Below are 27,046 nucleotides of genomic sequence, written 5' to 3' on the forward strand. Positions count from 1 at the left end.
TATATCTATAGCAATAATGCAGGGACATGACTGGGGGGGGATGGTATCTGGGAGCGACATAGTGACATCGCTTATATATAGTAATAATACAGGGACGTGACTGGGGAGGTGAAGTGATCTGGGAGTACCACAGTGACATCACATATATCTGAAGTAATAATATAGGGACATGATTGGGGAGGTGAGGGGATCTGGGAGCGTCACAGTGACATCAATTACATCTATAGTAATAATACAGGGACATGACTGGGGAGGTGAGGGGATCTAGGAGCGTCACAGTGACGTCACTTATATCTATAGTAATAATACATTTACATGACTGGGAGGTGAGGGGATCTGGAAGCATCACAGTGACATCACTTATATCTATAATAATAATACATAGACATGACTAAGGAGGTCAGGGGATCTGGAAGTGTCACAGTGACATCACTTATATCTATAGTAATAATACATTTACATGACTGGGAGGTGAGGGGATCTGGAAGCATCACAGTGACATCACTTATATCTATAATAATAATAATACATAGACATGACTAAGGAGGTGAGGGGATCTGGGAGTGTCACAGTGACATCACTTATATCTATAGTAATAATGCAGGGACATGACTGGGGGGGATGGTATCTGGGAGCGACATAGTAACATCGCTTATATATAGTAATAATACAGGGACGTGACTGGGGAGGTGAAGTGATCTGGGAGTACCACAGTGACATCACATATATCTGAAGTAATAATATAGGGACATGATTGGGGAGGTGAGGGGATCTGGGAGCGTCACAGTGACATCAATTACATCTATAGTAATAATACAGGGACATGATTGGGGAGGTGAGGGGATCTGGGAGCGTCACAGTGACATCACTTTTATCTAAGGTAATAATACAGCGACATGACTGGGAAGGTGATCTGGGAGTATTTACAATGATATTGATGTTTCCCTCATTTTGCAGGATTACACAGTAGTGAAGAAGACATCCAGCAGACTTCCCTGTGTGTCAGGAGGACTGAGCAGGACCCAGAGCCCCATCACGGTGCCTCCACCTCACTCACTAATACATGAGACAAAATGACCAGAAGATCTTGGAATTCACCAACAAGATCATTCAGCTGCTGACTGGAGAGGTGACTGCTGGGAATGGGGCATTATACAGTAACACCAGGGGACGTGTCTGGGTGATGACTGGAGAGGTGACTGCTGGGAATGGGACATTATACAGTAACACCAGGGGACGTGTCTGGGCGATGACTGGAGAAGTGACTGCTGGGAATGGGACATTATACAGTAACACCAGGGGACGTGCCTGGGCGATGACTGGAGAGGTGACTGCCGGGAATGGGACATTATACAGTAACACCAGGGGGTGTGTCTGGGTGGTGACTGCTGGGAATGGGACATTATACAGTAACACCAGGGGATGTGTCTGGGTGGTGACTGGAGAGGTGACTGCTGGGAATGGGGCATTATACAGTAAAAACCAGAGGACGTGTCTGAGTGATGACTGGAGAGATGACTGCTGGGAATGGGACATTATACAGTAACACCGGGGAACGTGTCTGGGATATGACTGGAGAGGTGACTGCCGGGAATGGGACATTATACAGTAACACCAGGGGGCGTGTCTGCGTGGTGACTGCTGGGAATGGGACATTATACAGTAACACCGGGTGACGTGTCTGGGTGATGACTGTATCACTGTGTGCGTCAAGTTCCTATAAGGAGTCAGGATGTCACTGTCTATGTCTCCATGCAGGAGGGGGAGTATATAGAGGAACACAGGGGTCTGTACAAGGGCGTGATGATGGAGAATCACTGGCCCCTCACATCACTGGGTAAGAGGAGACTGTCATGTATTGTACAGGGGAGAGCAGGTATGGGGTCCCTATATACACACATCATCTGATAATCACATATATACACTGTACTCAGTCACTGTGTTTCTCCTACAGATGGGCCCAGTAACAGAGATACCCCAGAGAGATGTCCCCGTCCTCTGTATTCCCAGGATTGTACAGAGGAGAGTCACAGGATCCCACAGGAGGATCAGGTAGGTGGGATTTAGGGTCTCACCAATATACCAAAGTGACTGTCACTATATGATCTGTAGAGGAGCTGTGTATTATACACTGATATTATACTGTTACACCTCAGTTTACTGTATGCAAATGTCATTATAGCGTCTTTTTCTTTTTAGGTAGAACATCTGTCTGATATTAAAACAGAAGATACAGATGGAGAAGAAGAGACGTATGTGACTGATATAAAGGCAGAAGATACAGAGGGAGAAGAAGAGACGTATGTGACTGATATAAAGGCAGAAGATATAGAGGGAGAAGAAGAGACGTATGTGACTGATATAAAGGCAGAAGATACAGAGGGAGAAGAAGAGACGTATGTGACTGATATAAAGGCAGAAGATACAGAGGGAGAAGAAGAGACGTATGTGACTGATATGAAGGCTGAAGATATAGAGGGAGAAGAAGAGACGTATGTGACTGATATAAAGGCAGAAGATATAGAGGGAGAAGAAGAGACGTATGTGACTGATATAAAGGCAGAAGATATAAATGGAGAAGAAGAGACGTATGTGACTGATATAAAGGCAGAAGATAAAGAGGGAGAAGAAGAGACGTATGTGACTGATATGAAGGCAGAAGATATAGAGGGAGAAGAAGAGATGTATGTGACTGATATGAAGGCAGAAGATATAGAGGGAGAAGAAGAGACGTATGTGACTGATATAAAGGCAGAAGATATAGAGGGAGAAGAAGAGACGTATGTGACTGATATAAAGGCAGAAGATACAGAGGGAGAAGAAGAGACGTATGTGACTGATATAAAGACAGAAGATACAGAGGGAGAAGAAGAGACGTATGTGACTGATATAAAGGTAGAAGATATAGAGGGAGAAGAAGAGACGTATGTGACTGATATAAAGGCAGAAGATATAGAGGAAGAAGAAGAGACGTATGTGACTGATATAAAGGCAGAAGATATAGAGGGAGAAGAAGAGACGTATGTGACTGATATAAAGGCAGAAGATATAGAGGGAGAAGAAGAGACATATGTGACTGATATGAAGGCAGAAGATATAGAGGGAGAAGAAGAGACGTATGTGACTGATATAAAGGCAGAAGATATAGAGGGAGAAGAGGAGACGTATGTGACTGATATGAAGGCAGAAGATATAGAGGGAGAAGAAGAGACGTATGTGACTGATATAAAGGTAGAAGATATAGAGGGAGAAGAAGAGACGTATGTGACTGATATAAAGGTAGAAGATATAGAGGATGAAGAAGAGACGTATGTGACTGATATAAAGGCAGAAGATATAGAGGGAGAAGAAGAGACGTATGTGACTGATATAAAGGCAGAAGATACAGAGGCAGAAGAAGAGACGTATGTGACTGATATGAAGGCAGAAGATATAGAGGGAGAAGAAGAGACGTATGTGACTGATATAAAGGCAGAAGATACAGAGGGAGAAGAAGAGACGTATGTGACTGATATAAAGGCAGAAGATATAGAGGGAGAAGAAGAGACGTATGTGAGGGGTGATCAGCAGTGTAAGGAGGAGGAGATCCCTACAGATATCAGCACAGGTGAGTAATAAACACTTATTACAGAAGTCACATATTCTCATTGCTCAGTCACTACCACAATCTCTTATCCTGCACCCTCCTTCGCCATCAGCCCTGTTCTCAGTTGGGTGTTTATAACAGAAGTTTATCCATGACAATCATCACATGGAGAGTTATTACACACTACACTATAATGTTATTAAAAATAACAAGTAGAACGTTATTATTATTATTAAGGATTATATATAGTAGTGGATGCAGAGGTGCACAGGTAACGGTGTAACACACGTGTAGAGAAATATATATAAGAAGACAATCTCTTATAATAATGGCTATTTGACATTCATTTCGTATGTGAATTGCAGCTTCTTAGTCAGTGATCACATGAAACAATACAGTTAGTGGAGAGGAACAGAGCGCTGTGACCAGACGCTTCCTAAGGCCGCGCGTCCCATGGTCACGGAATGGGTTTCGGTCACACGAGACCTGGCCAATTAGAGGATTCACGCTTACAATCGCCTGTTACTGACTCCAACCACTGGACAGTGGGCGAGTACAATACTGACACCACCAGACTCCTTGTTCCCGTGGCTCGGTTCTGCTCCGTATGCGTTGACACGCTGTCTTACCACACCTGTGTGGTGATGACTGATCCCCACTGGTCACCTGACCAGGGCTCTTCATGGTAGTTGGCTGAAGGCGGAGCTTGGAGATGCCAGGGTTACCCTGGACAGTAAAACGGGACTACGTTTGGCATACCCTGCTGGTCACAAGATGAAGCGGTTGTCTTGAGGAAAAAGATGTTTATTCGCTGAAATCAAGTCCTGAAAAGGCCCCTCCCTTCTCCCAGGGGATATCATACAGCCAGATGTTTACACAGAAAGCAGATGGTATAATACCTACACAGGACTCACAGCACTCTTTATACAGTAATAATACTATCTCCAAGGGTAAGCCCTCCATATCTTTTCCATCCAATCAGGATAATAAATAAATTACACTGTAAAAGGAGATAACTGCATGAATCAGTTTCCTCCTTCCTGTCACAGGGTGGTAGGCCAACTTCTTTAGATTGTGCACGCCTGGTGCCTAACTACAACAGACGCCTGAGTGCAAGAAGTGGTCTCTCATGGGTACGCTGGCTACTTCAAGAGACGACCCCCTCAACAGTTCTTTTGTACAGGCCTCCCTTCAGACCCCAGCAAGGTTTTGGCCATACAAAAGGTTATTCAATCCCTCCTGCAATCAGGAGTGAAGATACCAGTCCCTTGCTCTCAATATGGGACCGGGTTCTATTCAACACTATTCCTGATGCAGAAACCCAATGGATCTCATCGACCTATGGTAAACCTCAGATTTCTCAAGTATGTTAGAGTACCCAAGATCCTTATGGAAACACTACGCTCCATTGTTCTAGCAATGGAGCGGGGGGATTTCATGGTGACTAGACATTTAGGATGTTTACTTGCATGTTCCTATAGAACCTTCCCACCAAAAATTCCTACGGTTTGCTATTATTCACCAAAATTACCAATTTCAGGCATTGCCTTTATTGACTCTCCACTGCGCCCAGGGTCTTCACGAAAATTATGGCGGTTATGGCAGCACATATACGTTGTCAGGGAGTCAGAATTCTTCCTTATCTGGATGACCTGGAGGTACTAAACGACTATCTCCAGCTGACTATTTCCTTCCTACAACAACAAATATGGCTCATCAACTGGAAGAAGTCATCCCTCATGCCTTCACAGCGTATGATATATCTGTGAGCACTTCTGTAATCTCAAGTCCAGAGGCTCTTCCTGGCCCCGGAAAAAGTTACAGCAGTGGATACACCACTTGCTCAGCAGTCATCATGTGTCTTTACATTCGGCCATGCAAGCATTTGGATCCATGGTCTCCAGCTTCCACATGGTGAAGTACGCCCAGTTCCACTCCAGGCCTCTACAACACCTGATCCTGACCTGGATGAATGGACAACCACATCAGTTCAGGTCCCAGACGATAATCCTCTCTCAGAAGGTCAGACTGTCTCTAGTCTGATGGCTCCAGACGGCACATCTGAACAAGGAGCGACCCTTATGGATCCTGGATTGGGTACTGCTTACCACGGATGCCAGTCTCCAGATGGGGCACAGTAACTAGACATATTATCTTTCATCCCCTTTGGACTCCGGCAGAAATCTGCTTACCGATAAACGACCTTGAGTTATGAGTTGTCTACAGAGCACTCATTCTGGCGCTGGAAGTTCTTCAGGGCAAACCTTTTCAGATCCAGTCCAACAATGCCACAGCAGTAGTCAACCTAAACAATCATGGAGGCACCTTCAGTCGGTGGACAATGAAGGAAGTAGTTTGTATTCTGCAGTGGGCCGAACGCCACCTCCTAGCCATCTCTACGGTCTTCGGCCCAGGAGTTTTAAACTAGTAACTGGACTTCATCAGCCGTCACGATGTACACAACGGAGAGTGGTTCCTACACCCAGTGGTTTTCCAGCTCCTGCTACACAAGTGGGGCCAGCCGGATGTGAACCTCATGGCCTCCAGACACAACAACAAGGTTCCAGTATATGAATCCATGACAAGAGTTCCTGAGGCAGCCTTCATGGATGCCCTGGCCATGCAGTGGACCTTCCATCTGCCATATGTTTTCCCTCTGGTTTCACTTTCTCCGAAGTTCAAACAAGAAGGAGGTACCATCAAAGTGGTAGTCCCGATATGGCCAATATGTCACTGGTTCTCCAATCTACAGAACCTATCCATAGACGCTCCCTTCCCACTTCCCCAGCCAGTGGCGCACCCAGGGGGGGTTTCCGAGTACCCAGAAACCCCCCTCCACTAAAAAAAAAAAAAATTTTTTTTTTTTAGCTGCATAAGTATTATTAATGACTGTCTAGCGTCCTCTGCAGCCTGCTGTCTTCCTGGTGGCACTTGCAAGTGCAATAAAAGTTTACTTTATTTTAATTATAGTACATATATATCCATGTGCCTACATATATACACATGTATATACATACATACATACATACATATAAACACACACACACACACATATGATATATATATATACATGTGTATATATATGTGTACTGTATGTGTGTGTATATATATATATATATATATATATATGTATATATATATATGTATGCATGTTTAATATGCTATGTATATGTGTATATGGGTTCACTACGATCTCCCGGCGGCCCTGGAGGCCAGCCGCCGGCTTACCAACAGTGTGGCGAGCGCAAATGAGCCCCTTGCGGGCTCGCTGCGCTCGACACGCTACGCGCGCCACACTATTCTATTCTCCCTCCAGGGGGGTCGTGGACCCCCACGAGGGAGAATAAGTGTCGGTATGCCGGCGGTCAGGCTCCCGGCGCAGGTATGCTGACCGCCGGCATACTGAAGACCACCCGTGTATATGTTTGTGTGTGTGTATGTATATATATATATATATATATATATATATGTGTGTAGATATATATATATATATATATATATATATATATACACACACACACAGACACACTAGTTTTACGGACCCAGCATATACTGGGTCACCTCAGTCCCCACCCCCGTGATTGGCTCCGCCCAGTTCTGGAAACCCCCCCATGCAAATCCTGCGTTTGCCACTGCCAGCTACCAGACTTGTCTGAGGGTCCCTGTCTACATCCAGATCTAGCTCATCTAAATTTGTTGGTGTGGCTCTTGAGTTATCCATCCTAAGAGCAAAAGGATTCTCAGTCGGTTGTCCAGACCATGCGTAAAGTGAGGAAGCTGGAATCTACCCGTATCTATTATCGGGTGTGGCATACATACCTTCAGAGGTGCACTGCAATGTGCTATAACCAACAGTTTTTTAGAGTATCTAGGATTCTCACCTTCCTCCAAGCTGGACTTCGCAACGTTGAAAATGCACATCTTGGTGCTTTCCATCTGGTTCCAATAATAAATTACTCCACTACCAGATGTTCGTACCTTTCTCCAAGGTGTTCTCCATGTTCAACCTCCATATGTAAGTCTGGTAGTGCCATGGGATTTATCAGTGGTCCTCAAAGCTTTTCAGAAGCCTCCGTTTGAACCTCTGGAATCGGTGGATCTACAGTGGTTAACGAAAACAAAAGCCATATTCCTGCTAGCTATTGCTTCCACAGGGTATCAGATTTGGGAGTGCTGTCCTCTTGCTCCCCCTTTCTTATTTTTCATAGGGACAGGGTTGTTCTACGTACTAGGCCCAATTACCTTCCTAAGGTAATGTCCCAGTCACATATTAATGAGGTAATTGTGGTAGTAGCCTTCCTCTCTCCAAACTTTCGACTGGGCAGCCCTCCTTTGATGTGGTCATTGCTCTAAAGAGTTATGTGGATCGTTCCAGTTCCCTTTTGGAAATCAGACTCACTCTTTGTCCTTTGTGGCTTCAAAAAGAGGGGGTGACCAGCAGACAAACTGACTCTGGCCAGATGGTTTGTATGACTATATCAGAAGTGTACACTCAGGCTGACCTTCCTGTACCGACTACAGTTTGAGCTCATTCTATTCTCTGTGTGGGTCCTTTGTGGGCCGCACACCGTGGCGTGTCTGCAGGACAACTGTGCAAGGTGGGTACATGGTCTTCTATCCTTTCTTAGGTTGTATGCCTTTGATAGATTCACTTCCCAAGATGCTTCATTTTGATGCCGGATTCTTTTATCCACTCAGGAGCATCCCTTCCCTGAAATAACTGCTTTGGGATATCCCCATGGTAATCCCTGTGGAGCCCTATGAAACCCAAAGAAGAAAATGAGAGTTATGGTCAAACTTTCTGTGACCGGACGGTCCCGTACGACAGCCCTCACCGCTTCGTGTCCCGTCCCCAGTCACAGAATGGAGTTTTAGGTGTCACAGGACCTGGCCACATAGGGGATTCCCTCTTACCGTCAGTAACTGCCTGTTACTTACTCCACCCACTGCCCAGTGGGCAGATAATACACTTCCACCACCAGACTCCTCGTAGCCATGGTGTCTGGAACCACGGTTCTGCTCTCTATGCATCAACACACTCTTACCACACCTGTGTGGTGTTGACGAATCCCCACTAGTTGCTTGACTAGGCCTCTACCCGGTAGCTGGCTGGAGGCAGAGCTTGAAGACACTGGGTGCTCCCAGGACAGCCACAAAATGGAGCTAGGTTTGGCCTAGCTCTCCAGGTCACAAGATGAAGCGGTTGTCTTGAGGCAGATGTTTATTTGTTCAAATAGCCTTCAAAAAGACTCTTCCCTATTGCTAGAGGCAACAGCATACAGCAAGATGTTACAGCAGAAAGTAGTTGGTATAATACAACTCTGAAGCTCACAAGCCTCCTCCTTTTATACAGTAAAACCACACTGCATCTCAGCGGGTAGTTCCCTCTTCCCTGAGTCCTTTCCATCCAATCAGTATATCTTACAAAAATATACATAAGTTACATTTAAAAGGATATAGGTACTTGAAGCAATTTCCTCCTTCCTGTCACACACAAAGTTTGGTGTCCTTTAAAGTCCATTCCTTACTACCAGGGAGTTTACAATTTGCCTATAATACATTTATCATATAGCTTCAAAATACGGTTTGTATTTGATTTCCCAAACAAATGTTCCTCATTCTTCCTGCATATACCATTCAGGATTCGTATATCAAACCCATACCAATCCATACCACTTGCTAATATAGAGACCTCATAGATAGAGATTTGCTTCACAATTCATGAGGAAACCAATGATTATGGGCATTCGATACGGATGTCCTGGAGAAGGTATCCAGACCATCCCTGTGTACAGAGTGGGGATCATGTAAAGAGGGAGAGAATTCCTGTTGGTGGTTTCTTTGAACACCTTGTATTTTCAGGTCTACAGCATCAGCTAAAGTAGCTACTGGAAGGACCTGGCTATAGGCCCCTGGGGTAGGGGAAAGGCCTGGCTATAGGCTCATGGGCTAGGGGAAGGGCCTGGCTATAGGCGTCTGGGCTAGGGGAAGGGCCTGGCTATAGGCCCCTGGGCTAGGGGAAGGGCCTGGCTATAGGCCCCTGGGCAGCAGATGCTTGGTCAAATAAAATACCTAGCTAATATCCCATTTATAGGGGCCCTGTCTTCTGGAGACAAATTAGGTGATACTAAACGTCTCTGGCAAAAGTGACGGTATAATTATTCTCATTCTCCATCACGTCAGCATTTTAGACTTAAGAAACTATAGGTCAGTAAGACAATACAGTAAGAAACAATAGGGGTCAGTAAAACAATACAGTAAGAAACTATAGGTCAGTAAGACAATACAGAAGGAAACTATAGGCCAGTAAAACAATACAGTAAGAAACTATAGGTCAGTAAGACAATACAGAAGGAAACTATAGGCCAGTAAGACAATACAGTAAGAAAATATAGGTCAGTAAGACAATACAGTAAGAAACTATACGTCAGTAAGACAATACAGTAAGAAACTATAGGTCAGTAAGACAATACAGAAGGAAACTATAGGCCAGTAAGACAATACAGTAAGAAAATATAGGTCAGTAAGACGATACAGTAGAAAACTATAGGTCAGTAAGACAATACAGTAAGAAACTATAGGTCAGTAAGACAATGCAGTAAGAAACTATAGGTCAGTAAGACGATGCAGTAAGAAACTATAGGTCAGTAAGACGATGCAGTCGGAAACTATAGGTCAGTAAGACAATACAGTAAGAAACTATAGGTCAGTAAGACAATGCAGTAGGAAAGTATAGGTCAGTAAGACGATGCAGTAGGAAACTATAGGTCAGTAAGATGATGCAGTAGGAAACTATAGGTCAGTAAGACAATACAGTAGGAAACTATAGGTCAGTAAGACAATACAGTAGGAAACAATCTAATAAGCCCTTTTACATGAGCTCCTAACACCGCACAACTGCACAGTACGGCGACATTTGCACGAGAAAATTAAACATTTGCAGTAAAACCTTTGGAGAATTATCACCAATAACTTATTGCGGATAATTGGATAGGGAGTTTTTGTGAGCAACTGAATCCCCCCCATAAAGTGTTTATACATATGATGTTACATTGCGATTACCGCTGGAGGAAACTCTGCCACAATAGAATTTAACGTGTAATATAGCCCGTCCTGGTATGAATAAGATTTATTGGGTGTAATTTATTACTGAACTGGATTATCAGCACTGAATCAATTACCCCCCAATATAATATACATGCTGATTATTAACAACAAACACACTTGTTTCTTATTACTTTATTTACCTCTTTATACATTTACCTTTCTGTTTAATATATCACTGATTTATCTTACATACTTTACTGTACTAAATAAAGGTTATATATTATTTCTAAGTGCGCAAACAGGACAGCACTTTCTCTTTGGTGTTTTATTATAGCAATGTCCATGTCTCCTCTAGTAATCCCACATGAGCGTCCATGTCACCTCTAGTAATCCCACATGAGCGTCCATGTCACCTTTAGTAATCCCACATGAGCGTCCGTGTCACCTCTAGTAATCCCACATGAGCGTCCATGTCACCTCTACTAATCCCATATGAGCGTCCATGTCACCTCTACTAATCCCACATGAGCGTCCATGTCACCTCTAGTAATCCCACATGAGCGTCCATGTCACCTCTAGTAATCCCACATGAACGTCCATGTCACCTCTACTAATCCCACATGAGCGTCTATGTCACCTCTACTAATCCCACATGAGCGTCCATGTCACCTCTAGTAACCCCACATGAGCGTCCGTGTCACCTCTAGTAATCCCACATGAGCCTCCGTGTCACCTCTAGTAATCCCACATGAGCGTCCGTGTCACCTCTAGTAATCCCACATGAGCGTCCGTGTTACCTCTAGTAATCCCACATGAGCGTCCGTGAGCGTTCGTGACACCTCTAGTAATCCCACATGAGTGTCCGTGTCACCTCTAGTAATCCCACATGAGTGTCCATGTCACCTCTAGTAATCCCACATGCACTTTCAGCGTTGATCAAGCTCCAGTCCAAGCATTTTAGTTTGTTTTGTTTTAAACATAAAAGCAAAGCCAGCACTATAGTACGAGTTAGAGTATTATAAATTGTACCCTATGACATCCTGGGTCTTGTCTACTCATTTTATAATTATTTGCCAATTTTTATTTCCATAATGTATTTTATTTCCAGCAGATGGACACACAAGCAGGAATATCTCAGAAGGACATCTAATGTTATCCCCGGATTGTGACATAAAAGATAATGATAGTAGACAGGATTCTCCAGGAGATAACCCCATTACCCCAATTATACATCCAGCTCTATCAGCTGATCCCTCTGATCCTGGGAAATGTTCTCCTGATCACTCTGATATTTTTGCATCTGTTACAGCTCTGACAGTAGATATAGAGTTTCCCTGTTCTATAGATGCCAAATGTTTTACACAGCACACAAAGTTTATTACCCATCAGCCTGCTAAGACAGGTGAGAAGCCATTTCCATGTTCTGAGTGTGGGAAATGTTTTACACTGAAATCAAATCTTGTTACGCATCAGAGAACTCACACAGGTGAGAAGCCATTTTCCTGTTCTGAATGTGGTAAATGTTTTACACAGAGCTCAAATATGATTAAACATCAGAGAACTCATACAGGCGAGAAGCCATTTTCCTGTTCTGAGTGTGGGAAATGTTTTTTAAGTAAATCGAATCTTATTACACATCAGGGTACTCACACAGGTGAGAATCCATTTCCATGTTCTGAGTGTGGGAAATGTTTTTTAAGTAAAGCACATCTAGTTTCACATCACAGAACTCACACAGGTGAGAAGCCATTTTCCTGTTCTGAGTGTGGGAAATGTTTTTTAAGAAAATCAAATCTTATTACACATCTGAGAAGTCACACAGGTGAGAAGCCATTTTCCTGTTCTGAGTGTGGAAAATGTTTTTTAAGAAAATCGGATCTTATTACACATCAGAGAAGTCACACAGGTGAGAAGCCATTTTCCTGTTCTGAATGTGGGAAATGTTTTTTAAGTAAATCAAATCTTATTGCACATCAGAGAAGTCACACAGGTGAGAATCCATTTCCATGTTCTGAGTGTGGGAAATCTTTTTTATGTAAAGCACATCTAGTTTCACATCAGAGAAGTCACACAGGTGAGAAGCCATTTTCCTGTTCTGAGTGTGGGAAATGTTTTATAAGTAAATCAAATCTTATTACACATCAGAGAAGTCACACAGGTGAGAAACCATTTCCATGTTCTGAGTGTGGGAAAGGTTTTTTAATTAAAGCACATCTTGTTAGACATCAGAGAACTCACACAGTTGGGAAGCCGTCCCATTCCCTGAGTGTGGGAAATAAATCAGCTCTTGTTGAACACAGACATTATCCAAGTGAGGAACCATTTTAATCTTCTGGAGTATAATCATCATTGCCATGCATTGTTCCTCAAGGTTCTGTCCTATCTCCGATACTTCTTGCAATCTACCACTGGGTGAAATAATCAGACGTCATGACCTGGCCTACCACTGCTATGCAGATGACTTATCTTCTGCTCCATGTACTAAGCACCCAACACCAATCCTAAATGGGATGGTGAAGATATCCCGTTGGACAGAATGCTGGCTGTCAATATACCACCAGCGGCATCCCGGCCACCAGAATACCGGCAGTGGGGTGAGTGCATAGAGTTCCCTTGCGGGCTTCCTGCGCTCGCTATGCTGCAGGTGCGGTGCTTCGTTGCACTGACCACAGGTATTATTCCCACTCTATGGGTGTCATAGACACCCACAAGTGAGAATAGCTGTGGCGAGTGCTGTCGGCATTCCCGGCTGTCGGGATTTCAGCGTCCGGATCCTGAACACCGGGATATTAACTACATCCCATCCTAAATGGTTGTCTAGCAGAGCTCCAGGGGTGGATGATGCCAGTTGGCTGTGACTCAGTCTTAGTGATACGTAATAGAAGCTCACCAACAAAGGACAAGACTACAGCTTTACCAAGCATCATGACTTATGCTTTGGGGTTCAGAGTTACAAAATGCTGACTGCGGAATCTTTGTGTTGTCCCGGATTGTGGCCAACACAGACATCAGGTATCCGCCACATTCAAATCCTTGTTCTTCCATCTGTGGACCATAGCCAGACTCCAGCACTTGATTCCCTCAGAAGATCTGCCTACAGTCATACATGTATTTGTATACTCTCACATAGACTACTGCAATGTCCTCTACCTGGGTCACCCAGCAAATGAATTGCACCACTTGCAGATGGTACAGAATGCAGCAGCCAGGCTGTTACCTAACCAGCCCGTTCCTGCCACATAACACCCATTCTCTGCTCCCTTCACCGGCTGCCTGTAAGATGGGAAATCTATTTCATAATCGGCTTACTGACCTTCCCAGCCCAACATTACATGGCCCAAGGTACCAGAAGCTGCTTCTGCCTCCCTACTGCCTCACTTGTTTATTTCTGCAGAGAAAGGACTGTTACCAGTAGTACCAGGAAACTCCCATAATGCATTTGGGGGTCAAACTTGTAGCTTTGTAGCCCTGGCCATGGAACTTGCTGCCTCGCACAGTCCAAGAGGCCTCCACCATATAGAGCCCTTCACAAGCAGGCTGATGACTGACCTGTTGCTCATTTCATTAATGCTCCTCTAGTTCTTACATATATCCCACATGCTTAGTTCTTTGTTCTGTTTATTTTGTATCTTGTGCTTTGTGTAAATGTTTAATTGCAGTTTGCAGTATCTATATTGCTGCACGACAATATGGCGGCCATAGGAACGTGTTTCCACTTCTAGTTTCCCATTCTTATGTCATCTGATCATCTTAATCAGGAGTGTTGTGGGATACAAGATCCTATATATATATATGTATATATATATACATTACCATGTGCATTAGAGTCACCCGTGTTCCATCTGTGGTGGTTTGTTGTATGTTACATCTATATGGTGCAGATACTCCTCTGTATGATTTCATAATAAAATCTTTTGTTTGCAGCTAATTATTGCATTATAGCTTTTTTGTCTGTTTTATATTCCCGTCGGAGTAATTCCGCCCTTACATGTCTAATCCCGGAGTGGACCCCAGAAGATTATGTGACCTATATGAGTTTCCATCATTCTGTTTCGTATAAGCATACGTTTAAGAGTATGGCAGTCACTGTCCGTCACATTCAGGTGGTAGAATGGAAGTGGGACTATCTGGACTGTGTGAGGGACGTGGACACTATCCTGCTATTACTGTTTGGACACGTGGGGTGTGAGTCCTCCCTACAATATTACACTATTGTGTTCTTTATCTGTGTATGAAATACAAATTGCTCCCACGTCTGCATCTTGCAGGCTATTATATAAGCCCCTATAGCTGTTATAGATACATATAATTATGTGTAAGACTGAATACTGTATCTGCACTGTGTGTGACGCCCAAGCTATATGCCATATGTAATTATGGAAAGATAATAATCATTAGAGGCTATTACAGATGTGTCCTCATACATATACCACACAGTGGGAGAAGCCTGGCGTGAGTGAGCTGACAGGTCTCGTACAACTCTGCTGGTATCAGGTGACTTATGCAGAGTAGAGACGCACCAGGAGACTCTGCTGAGTAATGTGACACTTGTATATCTGTGTGCGACTGAGTCTCTAGGGGAATCAGATTAGCTGCAGGATGGATTTGCTCTGTGACTCCGCTGCACTTTATGGAGGCGGGGATCTTGCTGAAAAAAAAGTGCTCGCTGCCCGACAGGTATTGGGCACTTTTAGGTGAATTCGGCATGCCGGGTGAAGGGGGTGAATCAGGCTAATTGGATTCCCCTAGATACATAGCACAGCAGAAGTCGCACACAGATATACAAGTCAGCACAGTCCCCTGTGGGGTCCTGGCTTCGTCGCGTTCGTGTTAGTGCAGCAATCAGATATAAGAGGTGCGCAATACTCTCCCAGGTGTAAAGAACTCAGAAACCGGCTTCACTCTCACTTCCAAATGAAGCTACAAAGTCTAAATCCCCAAATCCCAGTATATAGAAAGGACAGTTCTATAATCTAGTATGTGTATCAGCCACAGTCACTATAATATGGTCGGTACACGGGGGCTTATTGGGATAATCATGACACCCACTTACATGTCACATGACCTACTGCTTACATGGCTGTTGCTGATGTGTACTACAGATGGAGCCTCCATAATCTTGGCTCTTTGTGTGACTAGGCGCATCTAGTCACTGTGAGCGTCTCCGTCTGGATAAGCACATGCGCCCGGACGAAGATGTACCCCATTCACTTGAATGGAGAGGGTCTCCATCCGCGCTCCTGGACAGAGTCGGTCTGAATGGGAGCGTCTCTGTGTACTCCCGGTGTGACTAGGTGGATGGATCGCCTAGTCACGCCTGGGCCAGCTAAGATAACACTGGCTCCATCTGTATGTTACTATTCTAACCCAGGATATCTAATTCCTAATTTGGTTTTAGATTTGTTTTCCTCCCCAGGAAGGGAGATCCAAAAATATTGCAATATTTAAATATTACTGTTACCCCTTCGGCGGCACTCCGGGCACTTCACAAGAATAGACCACACCACGTTTTTAAGCCAACGTTTCAGAGTTCATTGAACTTTTTCATCAGGACGATACAACACAATACATTTCACTCACCTAAATACCTCTGTCCTCCCCTCCACGGCGCACACCGCCCGCCGCCTCCCGCTCCGTAAAAACTGACGTCATCGCTAGGAGTCTGGCGTCGGCATCATCGTCACTGGAGGGTGGGACCAGAGCACCCAATGTTATAACAGGGATGAGCGGATTCGGTTTTACTCGGTACCCAAATCCAGAAAAAAAGAACTTGCGATAATTCTGGTGTTAAGAACCGAGTAAAACCGAACCCGCTCATCTCTACATTATACAAAATGTTATTACATATAACAAATAGCTGATTGATTAAAAACAGTAGACAAAGTAAAACACAAAATAGACCAACCCACACCCAGTATATGGGACAGGCGCATTTTGTACTATCCATCCGATGACTACATTTATCTTATTCATGACACCTCACTATTGTGTCATATTCTATTTATAATCAATCCAAAAAAGTAACTAAAGACAATATAAGCTGATTATATAATATCACATTCCTAGCATCTAAATAGATCAGCAAAAGCAATATCAAGGGAATCCTATAGACACTATGTCCACTTTTTTTTTTTTATAAAGTAATTTTTATTCAGCAGTCTGGAGATTAAGGTACATACATTGCAGAGCATAATCATGTCTCAAGCATTACATCTATTCATAATATGTCAAGTCACGTTTTACACATATCTTACATCAAAAAGATATCAATACATTTTCAGTATAGATGTATACTAGGATTTCCTAATGCTCTAACCTTCATGACTTACAAAATCCGCACCCATCTATATTAGTCCTCATTTATTTTTTATATTTAAACCCGTAATCTAAACTATAGAAAAATAACAAACAACCAAAGAAAAAGGCAAGGGAGGCAAATTAAGGAGTATTTTGATTCAGGGCTCCACTAGTCATACACGTGTGTGAGCATGTGGGCTCACAGGGCCCAACCGTCATCGTCTCAGTACACTTCAGTCATATTAATTTATTGACATGCTTGCACTTTAGTGTCTACTATATTTGGGGAACAGGATGAGAGTGGGGGGAATCTAGCCATGGAGACCAAACTTTTTCAAACTTAGCTGATGCGTTTTGCTTCATGTAAACATATCTCTCCTTAATTATAGTGTCATTAATTAAGGCCTTAAGTGCAGATATTAACGGTCCTTTAGGGGCCATCCACACTCTTGCAATGCAAACCTTAGCCAAGGCACATACATTTAGAGCATAGAGACCCATTGAACCAGACTCAGGAGCACGGCACCCCATTCCCAATATACAGAATTGTGGGGTAAGCAGTCCGCCAGGCACCCCCGTACTCTCCAGAATTGACCCGACCCCCGACCAGAACACCCCCAACCTCGGACAGTCCCACACTAAATGCCAGTATGTTCCCACCGCCCCCCCACACTTAGGACAGAGAGGAGATCTGCCTGTGCCAAACGTAGCCAGTCTAGCTGGAGTCATATAAGTTCTGTGTAAAATGAAGAATTGAATCTGTTGATATCTAAGGGACTTAGTAACCTTAGCAGGGTATTCTAAAGCGAGGACCCAATCCTCCTCATTTATTGGACCCAGATCCTCCTCCCACTTTCCACGGAGACGCGTCAAGGGGTCCGCATGGAGCTTGGTGAGAAGATATCCATACGCAAGTGAGACCATCTTAGCCTGACCCAAAGTGGTCACAAATGTCTTGATGGGAAATGGGAGGATTCGCGGGGGTGATTCAGCAAATTGGGTCTGGAGGGCATGACGAAGCTGGAGGTATCTGAAGAAGTAGGAATTGGGTAGGTCAAACTCATCCCTCAGCTGTTGAAAGGATTTTAATGTAGTATCTAGATAAAGTTGAGAGACAGAGGTCACCGATCTAGGAGCCCACACCTCCCGCCCCTCAAGCGCATGCAATTCAGGGAGCCAGTCAGAGTACCACAGGGGAGTATCCGGGTCTAGGTCGTCATATCTCAGGAGGTCTCTCAGGGCCCTCCAAATCTTTAGGGCCTGAAAAATGATAGGGGGAAGAAACCTAGCTATGCTCCCACTCAGTAGCACCTGCATAGGAGAGAGGTAGGGAAAGTAACAACGGATAAACTCACAATGTAGAGAGTCGGTCTCAGAGTTTTGTGCCCATATAGTGATATGAGTCAGCTGAGCAGCGAAGTAATATATCTGAAAGTTAGGTAGAGCCAGGCCACCGTCAGATCTCTGTCTGGTAAGGGTATTTAACTGTATCCTAGGTCTTTTATTAGCCCAGATCAGTGAGGACAGAACGCTATTCAATTTTCTAAAGAATGTTGGATAGATATATACCGGGGATTGAAGAATAATATATAGGAGTTTAGGCAGTATAATCATTTTAATGAGATTAACCCTGCCAGAGACCGTTAGTGGAAGCTTACACCAAGTCTTAGATTTGCCCATGACCCACTGCATGGTCGGATCCAGATTCAGGGGGAGAAAATCAGAAGGGTCATTAGTTATTTGGATTCCAAGGTACTTAAACTGTACCGTCCAACACAGTGGTAGGGGGATTTTGGAAACAGTAGGAGGGGGGCCTATGACTGGCATAATGTATGATTTAGGCCAGTTAATTCTAAGGCCCGAGTGATCTCCAAATCTTTCTATCACACGCAGCAGGATGGGCATTGACCTGGTGTAATCCTGCAAAAACAGCAACATGTCATCGGCATAAAGAGCTATCCTATCCTCACGCGATCCTGTACATATTCCCACAATATCCGGGTGTGATCTAATCAAGCATGCCAGGGGCTCTATGGCCAAGGCAAACAGCGTAGGGGACAGGGGGCAACCCTGTCTAGTACCTCGGGTCAACTGAAAAGATGGGGATACATAACCGTTCACCAAGATCCTGGCACTCGGATGTTGATACAGTAGTTTAATCCATTTTATATAATTGGGTCCAAATCCCATACGAGCCAACACCTCCCACAAATAAGCCCACTCAATGCTGTCAAAGGCCTTGGCCGCGTCCAGCGAGACCACAGCCGAGTCAGAAGGGAGTCCGTGTGGGAGCTGTAAAATGGTATGCAATCTACGTAAATTAATAGACGTGGACTTTCCTGGCATGAAGCCAGTCTGATCCGGGTGAATGAGGGAGGTTATCACTGTGTTAAGCCGTATTGCCAGTATCTTTGCCAGGATCTTGGCGTCGGTGGGAATCAGGGATATCGGTCTATAGGAGTCCAGAGATTTGGGGTCTTTACCGGGTTTTGGGATCACTATTATAACTGCCTCTGACATGGAGGGGGGGAGATCGTTTCTGGCAAATATATCTAAATATAGGGCATGCAGCTTGGGGCCAAAAAAATCAATATGATTCTTATATACCTCGGAGGGAATTCCGTCGCATCCCGGAGCCTTGCCATTAGGGGACATACCAATGGCCGCAGTCACCTCCTCAAGCGTTAAAGGTGCCTCCAGCAACTCGCAGGCCTCAGAGGAGAGTGCAGGCAGCGGGACACCCCCCATGTAGCGTGAAAGATCAGAAGTAGAGCGCTGCAACTGAGAATTATAAACCTCAGAAAAGTAAGATCGGAATAACAGCGCAATGTCCGGTGTGGTGTCGACAAAGGAGCCATCCGCTCCGGACATCTGGGTGATCGTGGTCCCAGGGCGATCGTAATGTATAAGGCGGGCCAGAAGGCCCCCCGTCCTATCAGCCTGCATATATATATTAGTAGCTTTGAAAAGAAGGGAGCGAGAGTTTCTATCAGACAGGTGGGCCAACCAGACTGACTGAGCCACCAGCCATCGTGTCTTTGTCGCAGGGGCGTTGTCAGACAAATATTGGGACTCTAGGTCTCTAGCATCTTTTTCAAGGGCCTGTTCTCTCTCCCTAGAGGCCATTTTATGAGCCGCTATCCGTCCAATATATGAGCCTCTCAAGAACGCCTTAAACGAGTCCCAAACTACTGTACCCGGGGCAGACCCTATATTGTCGCCAAAGAACCCCTCCCATTGAGTCTCCAAGTCACCGCAGTCCCCCAGCTGGGTCAGCCAGGAGGGGTGCAATTTCCAATAGGAGTGCCCCCTCTGACTTTCCACAGCAAGAGTCATCATCAGAGGAGAGTGATCAGAGACCCCTCGAGCCTCGTAGTGGACGTCAATTATCCTAGGGACGAGGGTGGGGGACACCAGCATCAGGTCAATTCTGGAGAAGGAGCCATGAGTACTGGAGAAGCAGGAGAACTGACGAACCGCAGGATGACGAAGTCGCCATACATCTACCCATTCCAAACTATTTAAAAAATCCGCAAACTTGGTAGGACCACCTCCCGCCAGCGCAGCCGGTGGGGAGTGCCATCGGTCCATAGCCAGATCCAGGACATTATTAAAATCCCCCAAGCATATCACTGGGGTATTAGGGGAGGGGGCTATGAAGGACGCAGCTTGTTGCAGCACATTGTATGAGAAAGGAGGGGGGACATACACTGCTAATATGTAATGGGGCTGGGAGTTCAGCTTGCACTCTATAAATACATATCTTCCATACGGGTCAGTTTTAATCGATATCAACTCGAATTGCACTGTCTTCTTAATCAAAACTGAGACCCCCCTAGAAAAGGAGGAGTGGGAGGCATGATATGCCCAGCCCACCCAGGCCCGTCGTAAGGACAGTAACCTCTGTCCCTCCAAGTGGGTCTCACTGAGGCATGCAATATCCGGGTCATATTTCTTAATCATATTTAGTATCAAAGAGCGTTTGATGTTGTTATTCAGACCTCGAACATTCCATGCCAGAATTTTCAGATTAATCATGACCCCCTATAAACTCTATACACCTCCCGGATGGACCTCTCCCAAAATACATTTTGAGTATAAGCATTATCAATACCCATAAAACATGACGTATATGAGCCCTGCGTTGTAAGCCACAGCATCTAAATATGAAACATCCTTGCCTCCGTAAATACTTGAATAAGAAAAATAACAAACTAAAGAAAAAAATAAAACCCCAAAAATAGCAAAAGGAAACGCAACTAGCAGCTTCCCAAATAACCATTCCCTCCCCGTATACCACCCCCAACTTCGGCATACTTATATCCCGAACAATCAAGCTAGCTACCAAGCGCTAGGAAGGCTAGATTCTTAACTGAACCTCCAACCCTTCTCTAGCCAACGCCGCTTGGCCGTACAAGTCTTGAGCCACCAGTGCAAAGAGAGGGGGCTCCCCGAACCATGATCAAGCCTCCGGTGGATCAAACCCCGGGCTGTTTTCGTAGGAGATCACTCCGGAGCCAGTTGCCGAGCACCCGGTGCATATCTGTCCAGCCACTGGGCCGCCTCTCTAGGGGAGTTGAAAAACTTGGTCTCCCCATCCGCCACAACTCGGAGCCTTGAGGGAAACAGCATAGAGTATGAAATGTTGAGGTCTCGCAGCCGTCTTTTGATGGGCATAAACTGGGCACGGTCCTTCTGGACGTCAGCGGCAAAGTCCGGGAAGGCCGAAACCCTAACTCCATTGCGGATCAGCGGGCCCTTCGTGCGACCTAAACGGAGAACCGAGTCACGGTCTTTATAGTGCAGGAATTTAGCGATGAAGGTGCGAGGAGGGGCACCTGGGGGTAAAGGCCGAGATGGTATCCTATGTGCACGCTCCACCGTAAAATGGGCCGTAAAGGACTCAGCGCCATATAGTTCTTTAAGCCAGGATTCGAGGAATTCCTCCGGCTGCGGACCCTCTTCTTTTTCAGGCAGGCCTACGAATCTGACGTTGTTCCTACGCAGCCGTCCCTCCATGTCTAGGAGCTTGGTTTGAAGTGAGGAGACCTGCTGGGTCACCCCGGATACAGATTGCTTAAGGGGACCACATAAATCTTCCAGGTTGGAGACCCGTGTCTCTGCCTCACCCACTCTCTCTCGGATACGCTGTACATCTTGGCGGAGCAAGGAAAGATCACACTGCACCTTTTCCATCTTATCGGAGAGACGCTGTTCACTGCCGGCTATAGCCTCCAGCACTTGTTGAATAGACGGGGCCCCCGCTGCCTCCGGGGAATTAACCGCTGACTCGGGAGGGAAGGTCGAGTGTGTTGGAGAGGCTTCTTGAGAAGGAGCCGGTGCAGCCCTAGGGTTGGGTTGCCTGGTAAATTTTTCAAGTTTGGCCGCGGCCGCACTCCGGCCGCCCCCCACCATGCTGAGCAGGAGCAGTCACACACTTCCCAGATTAAGGCTATAGTATAGGGTTGTGGCTAGATGACGGACGCAGCCAGGCCGCGTATAATCAGTGGCGGGAATCAGCCGCGTACAGTCAATATGTCAGAATAGTAAAATAGGATGATGGTACGTAGTACACTGTGAGAAATTGGTGCAGCACAGCAGTGTAGGCAGATCTGATTTAAGTGCAGTTCCAGTATGTTATATTGGAAGGGCAGTGCACAATAAATAGCTGAGTTTGTCTCCAGTCTCAGGTAGGTATTAGCATAGTCATTAGGAGAGTAGTAGTAGAAGAAATCAGTGTGCATTAAAGGATCCTGTCAGGAATGGGAGAGAGCAGCATGCATAAAGGTCTCAGAATGCAGGGACAGTTCTCAGGGCATATGGGAATATGTGAATCCCATCAGGTGATTTTACATGTGACCATGCGTGGGCAGCAGCCTATAATTAGCTTCTAAGATGGCCGCCGTGCCTCTTCCCCTTCCCCAGGAGTACCTTAATCTTTTCCAGCTACCAGGGCCCCAGATCACGGCCCGACAGGCAGAGGAGATGCTATCCCCTGTTTCCAGACTCTCAGCGGCTTCCGGCAGCAGCAGCAACCCGCCGTTCGAGCTGCGGGCGACTCGCGGTCCGGGTCGCCGAAAATCGAGGCCGGGGATCCGGAGGAGGTGCAGGCCGCAGGGCTGGAAGTCGGGAAATGCCGCTCCACGAGTCCCGGAGAGTGCGCGATGAGGTGCCCGCCGGTGCCCACAGCCTGTGGTGATAGATTCCGGCCGGGCAGAGACACCAGAGGGGGTCAGGATTGATTGCAGGAGTTAATGGCCGGGGAGCTCCCGAACTCTGCTGCCTACTCCTCAGCCGTCGTAGCCACGCCCCCACTATGTCCACTTTATTACAGAAAACATGATAATCCCGATTGCTCGTTACGTCCCCTCGGAGAGAGGGTATCTAGTGTGAAAATCCGCTTACCTTCTGCGTTACGTAATAGTAAACCCCTGTCTCCACCCCTCTCCAGAGGTGGGATGTAATCAATAATCTGGTGTCTTAACACCGCTATGGAGAGTTTAGCATTAAGAAAGTGCCGGGTCACTGGCTGGTCACTGTGGCCCGCGTTCAATGAAGATCTAATCGCATGTCTATTCCCCGCCATGCGTTCCTTCATCATACATTCTGTCTTACCGACGTAATGAAGTCCACACGAGCAACTCAATAAATACACCACATATTTTGTGGTGCAAGACACTCTGGCCCTCATTCCGAGTTGATCGCTCGCAAGGCGATTTTAGCAGAGTTGCACACGCTAAGCCGCCGCCTACTGGGAGTGAATCTTAGCTTCTTAAAATTGCGAACGATGTATTCGCAATATTGCGATTACAAACTACTTAGCAGTTTCAGAGTAGCTCCACACTTACTCGGCATCTGCGATCAGTTCAGTGCTTGTCGTTCCTGGTTTGACGTCACAAACACACCCAGCGTTCGCCCAGACACTCCCCCGTTTCTCCGGCCACTCCTGCGTTTTTTCCGGAAACGGTAGCGTTTTCAACCACACGCCCATAAAACGCCGTGTTTCCGCCCAGTAACACCCATTTCCTGTCAATCACACTACGATCGCCGGAACGAAGAAAAAGCCGCGAGTAAAAATCCTATCTTCATAGCAAAATTACTTGGCGCAGTCGCATTGCGAACATTGCGCATGCGTACTAAGCAGAAAAACGCTGCGATGCGAAGAAATTTACCGAGCGAACAACTCGGAATGAGGGCCCCTGTATCTAATTTTATATTTCTCTGACATCCTAGTGGATGCTGGGAACTCCGTAAGGACCATGGGGAATAGCGGCTCCGCAGGAGTCTGGGCACAAAAGTAAAGCTTTAGGACTACCTGGTGTGCACTGGCTCCTCCCCCCATGACCCTCCTCCAAGCCTCAGTTAGATTTTTGTGCCCGACCGAGCAGGGTACAATCTAGGAGGCTCTCCTGAGCTTCTTAGGAAAAGTTTAGTTTTAGGTTTTTTATTTTCAGTGAGACCTGCTGGCAACAGGCTCACTGCATCGAGGGACTAAGGGGAGAAGAAGCGAACCTGCCTGCTTGCAGCCAGCTTGGGCTTCTTGGCTACTGGACACCATTAGCTCCAGAGGGACCGAACACAGGCCCAGCCTCGGAGTCCGGTCCCAGAGCCGCGCCGCCGGCCCCCTTACAGAGCCAGAAGCAAGAAGAGGTCCGGAACATCAGCGGCAGAAGACATCAGTCTTCACCAAGGTAGAGCACAGCACTGTAGCTGTGCGCCATTGCTCCTCATACACACTTCACACTCCGGTCACTGAGGGTGCAGGGCGCTGGGGGTCGCCCTGAGAAGCAATAAAAACACCTTGGCTGGCTAAAATGACATCACATATAGCTCCAGGGCTATATGGATGTATATTAACCCCTGCCAGATTACAGATAAAAGCGGGAGAAAAGTCAGTCGAGAAGGGGCGGAGCCTATCTCCTCAGCACACTGGCGCCATTTTCCCTCACAGCCCCGCTGGAAGGACGTCTTCCTGACTCTCCCCTGCAGTCGTGCACTACAGAAAAGGGTTAAAAAGAGAGGGGGGGCACTAATTATGCGCAGTATAACTATATTAAGCAGCTATAAGGGGAAAAACACTCTATATAGTGTTATCCCTACATATATATAGCGCTCTGGTGTGTGCTGGCATACTCTCCCTCTGTCTCCCCAAAGGGCTAGTGGGGTCCTGTCCTCTATCAGAGCATTCCCTGTGTGTGTGCTGTGTGTCGGTACTGCTGTGTCGACATGTATGAAGAGGAAAATGATGTGGAGGCGGAGCAATTGCCTGTAGTGGAGATGTCACCCCCTAGGGGGTCGACACCTGAGTGGATGGGCTTATGGTAGGAATACGTGAAAGTGTTAACTCTTTACATAAGAAGTTTGATGACATGGGACAGCCGGCTACTCAGCTTGGGCCTGTCCAGGCGTCTCAAAGGCCATCAGGGGCTCTAAAATGCCCGCTACCTCAGATGTCAGATACAGACGTCGACACGGATACTGACTCCAGTGTCGACGACGAGGAGACGAATGTAACTTCCTGTAGGGCCACACGTTACATGATTGAGGCAATGAAAAATGTTTTACACATTTCTGATAGTACAAGTACCACTAAAAAGGGTATTATGTTTGGTGAGAAGAAACTACCTGTAGTTTTTCTTGCATCTGAGGAATTAAATGAATATGTGCTGAAGCGTGGGTTTCACCCGATAAAACACTGTTAATTCCTAAAAGGTTATTGGCAACGTACCCTTTCCCGCCAGAGGATAGGGCACGTTGGGAAACACCCCCTAAGGTAGAAAAGCGCTCACACGCTTGTCCAAACAGGTGGCACTGCCGTCTCCTGATACGGCCGCCCTTAAGGATCCTGCTGACAGAAAGCAGGAGACTATCCTAAAATGTATATACACACATACAGGTATTATACTGCGACCAGCGATCGCCTCAGCCTGGATGTGCAGTGCTGGGGTGGCTTGGTCTGACTCCCTGACTGAAAATATCGATACCCTTGATAGGGACAGTATATTACTGACTGTAGAACATTTAAAAGATGCATGCATGATCCACAGAGGGATATTTGCCGACTGGCATCAAGAGTCAGTGCGCTGTCCATATCCGCCAGAAGAGGTTTATGGACGCGGCAGTGGTCAGGTGATGCCGATTCTAAAAGGCATATGGAAGTATTGCCTTATAAAGGGGAGGAGTTATTTGGGGTAGGTCTATCAGACCTAGTGTCCACAGCAACTGCTGGGAAATCCACGTTTGTACCCCAGGCAGCCTCTCAGCATAGGAAGACGCCATATTATCAGGCGCAGTCCATTTCGGCCCCATAAGGGCAAGCGGACAAAAGGCTCCTCAATTCTGCCCCGTGGCAGAGGGAGAGGAAAAAGGCTGCAGCAAACAGCCAGTTCCCAGGAACAGACGTCCTCCCCCACTTCCGCCAAGTCCTCAGCATGACGCTGGGGCTCTACAAGCGGACTCAGGCACGGTGGGGGCCCATCTCAAATATTTCAGCGCACAGTGGGCTCGCTCACAGGTGGACTCCTGGATCCTTCAGGTAGGATCTCAGGGGTACAAATTGGAATTCAAGACGTCTCCCCCTCGCCATTTCCTAAAGTCTGCCTTACCTCCGACTCCCTCCGACAGGGAGGCGGCATTAGAAGCTATTCACAAGCTGTATTCCCAGCAGGTGATAAACAAGGAAAAGGTTATTATTCCACGCTATTGTGGTACCGAAGCCGGACGGCTCGGTGAGACCCATTTTAAATCTAAAGTCATTGAACACTTACAATGGTGTCTCTGGACATCAAGGATGCTTACCTCCATGTCCCAATTTACCCTTCTCACGCTGCCGTTTGGATTGTCCACGGCACCCCGGGTCTTTACCAAAGTAATGGCCGAAATGATGATACTCCTTCGAAGGAAGGGAGTTTTAATTATCCCTTACTTGGACGATCTCCTGATAAGGGCAAGATCCAGGGAACAGTTGGTAGTCGGGGTAGCACTATCTCAAGTAGTGTTGCAGCAGCACGGTTGGATTTTCAATATTCCAAAAATCGCAGCTGATCCCGACGACACGTCTTCTATTCCTAGGGATGATACTGGACACAGTCCAGAAAAAGCTGTTTCTCCCGGAGG

General features: G+C 46.1%; 1 protein-coding gene across 1 annotated transcript in view; it reads left to right on the forward strand.

Annotated features, from left to right (window-relative positions):
• Window positions 1–1,063: 1,063 nt before the first annotated feature.
• LOC134984640 (oocyte zinc finger protein XlCOF6-like) overlaps window positions 1,064–27,046 on the forward strand; it is a 134,129-nt gene continuing 108,146 nt past the window's right edge. Inside the window, exons 1-7 of the mRNA XM_063950184.1 lie at window positions 1,064–1,129; window positions 2,200–2,271; window positions 4,904–5,026; window positions 5,375–5,608; window positions 6,084–6,279; window positions 11,943–12,248; window positions 12,348–12,850. Of these exons, the coding sequence (XP_063806254.1) occupies window positions 1,064–1,129; window positions 2,200–2,271; window positions 4,904–5,026; window positions 5,375–5,608; window positions 6,084–6,279; window positions 11,943–12,248; window positions 12,348–12,850 (1,500 nt within the window). The remainder of the gene's footprint in view (window positions 1,130–2,199; window positions 2,272–4,903; window positions 5,027–5,374; window positions 5,609–6,083; window positions 6,280–11,942; window positions 12,249–12,347; window positions 12,851–27,046) is intronic.

This window comes from Pseudophryne corroboree (assembly GCF_028390025.1).
Source record: "Pseudophryne corroboree isolate aPseCor3 chromosome 3 unlocalized genomic scaffold, aPseCor3.hap2 SUPER_3_unloc_7, whole genome shotgun sequence".
NCBI classification, from domain to species: Eukaryota; Metazoa; Chordata; class Amphibia; order Anura; family Myobatrachidae; genus Pseudophryne; species Pseudophryne corroboree.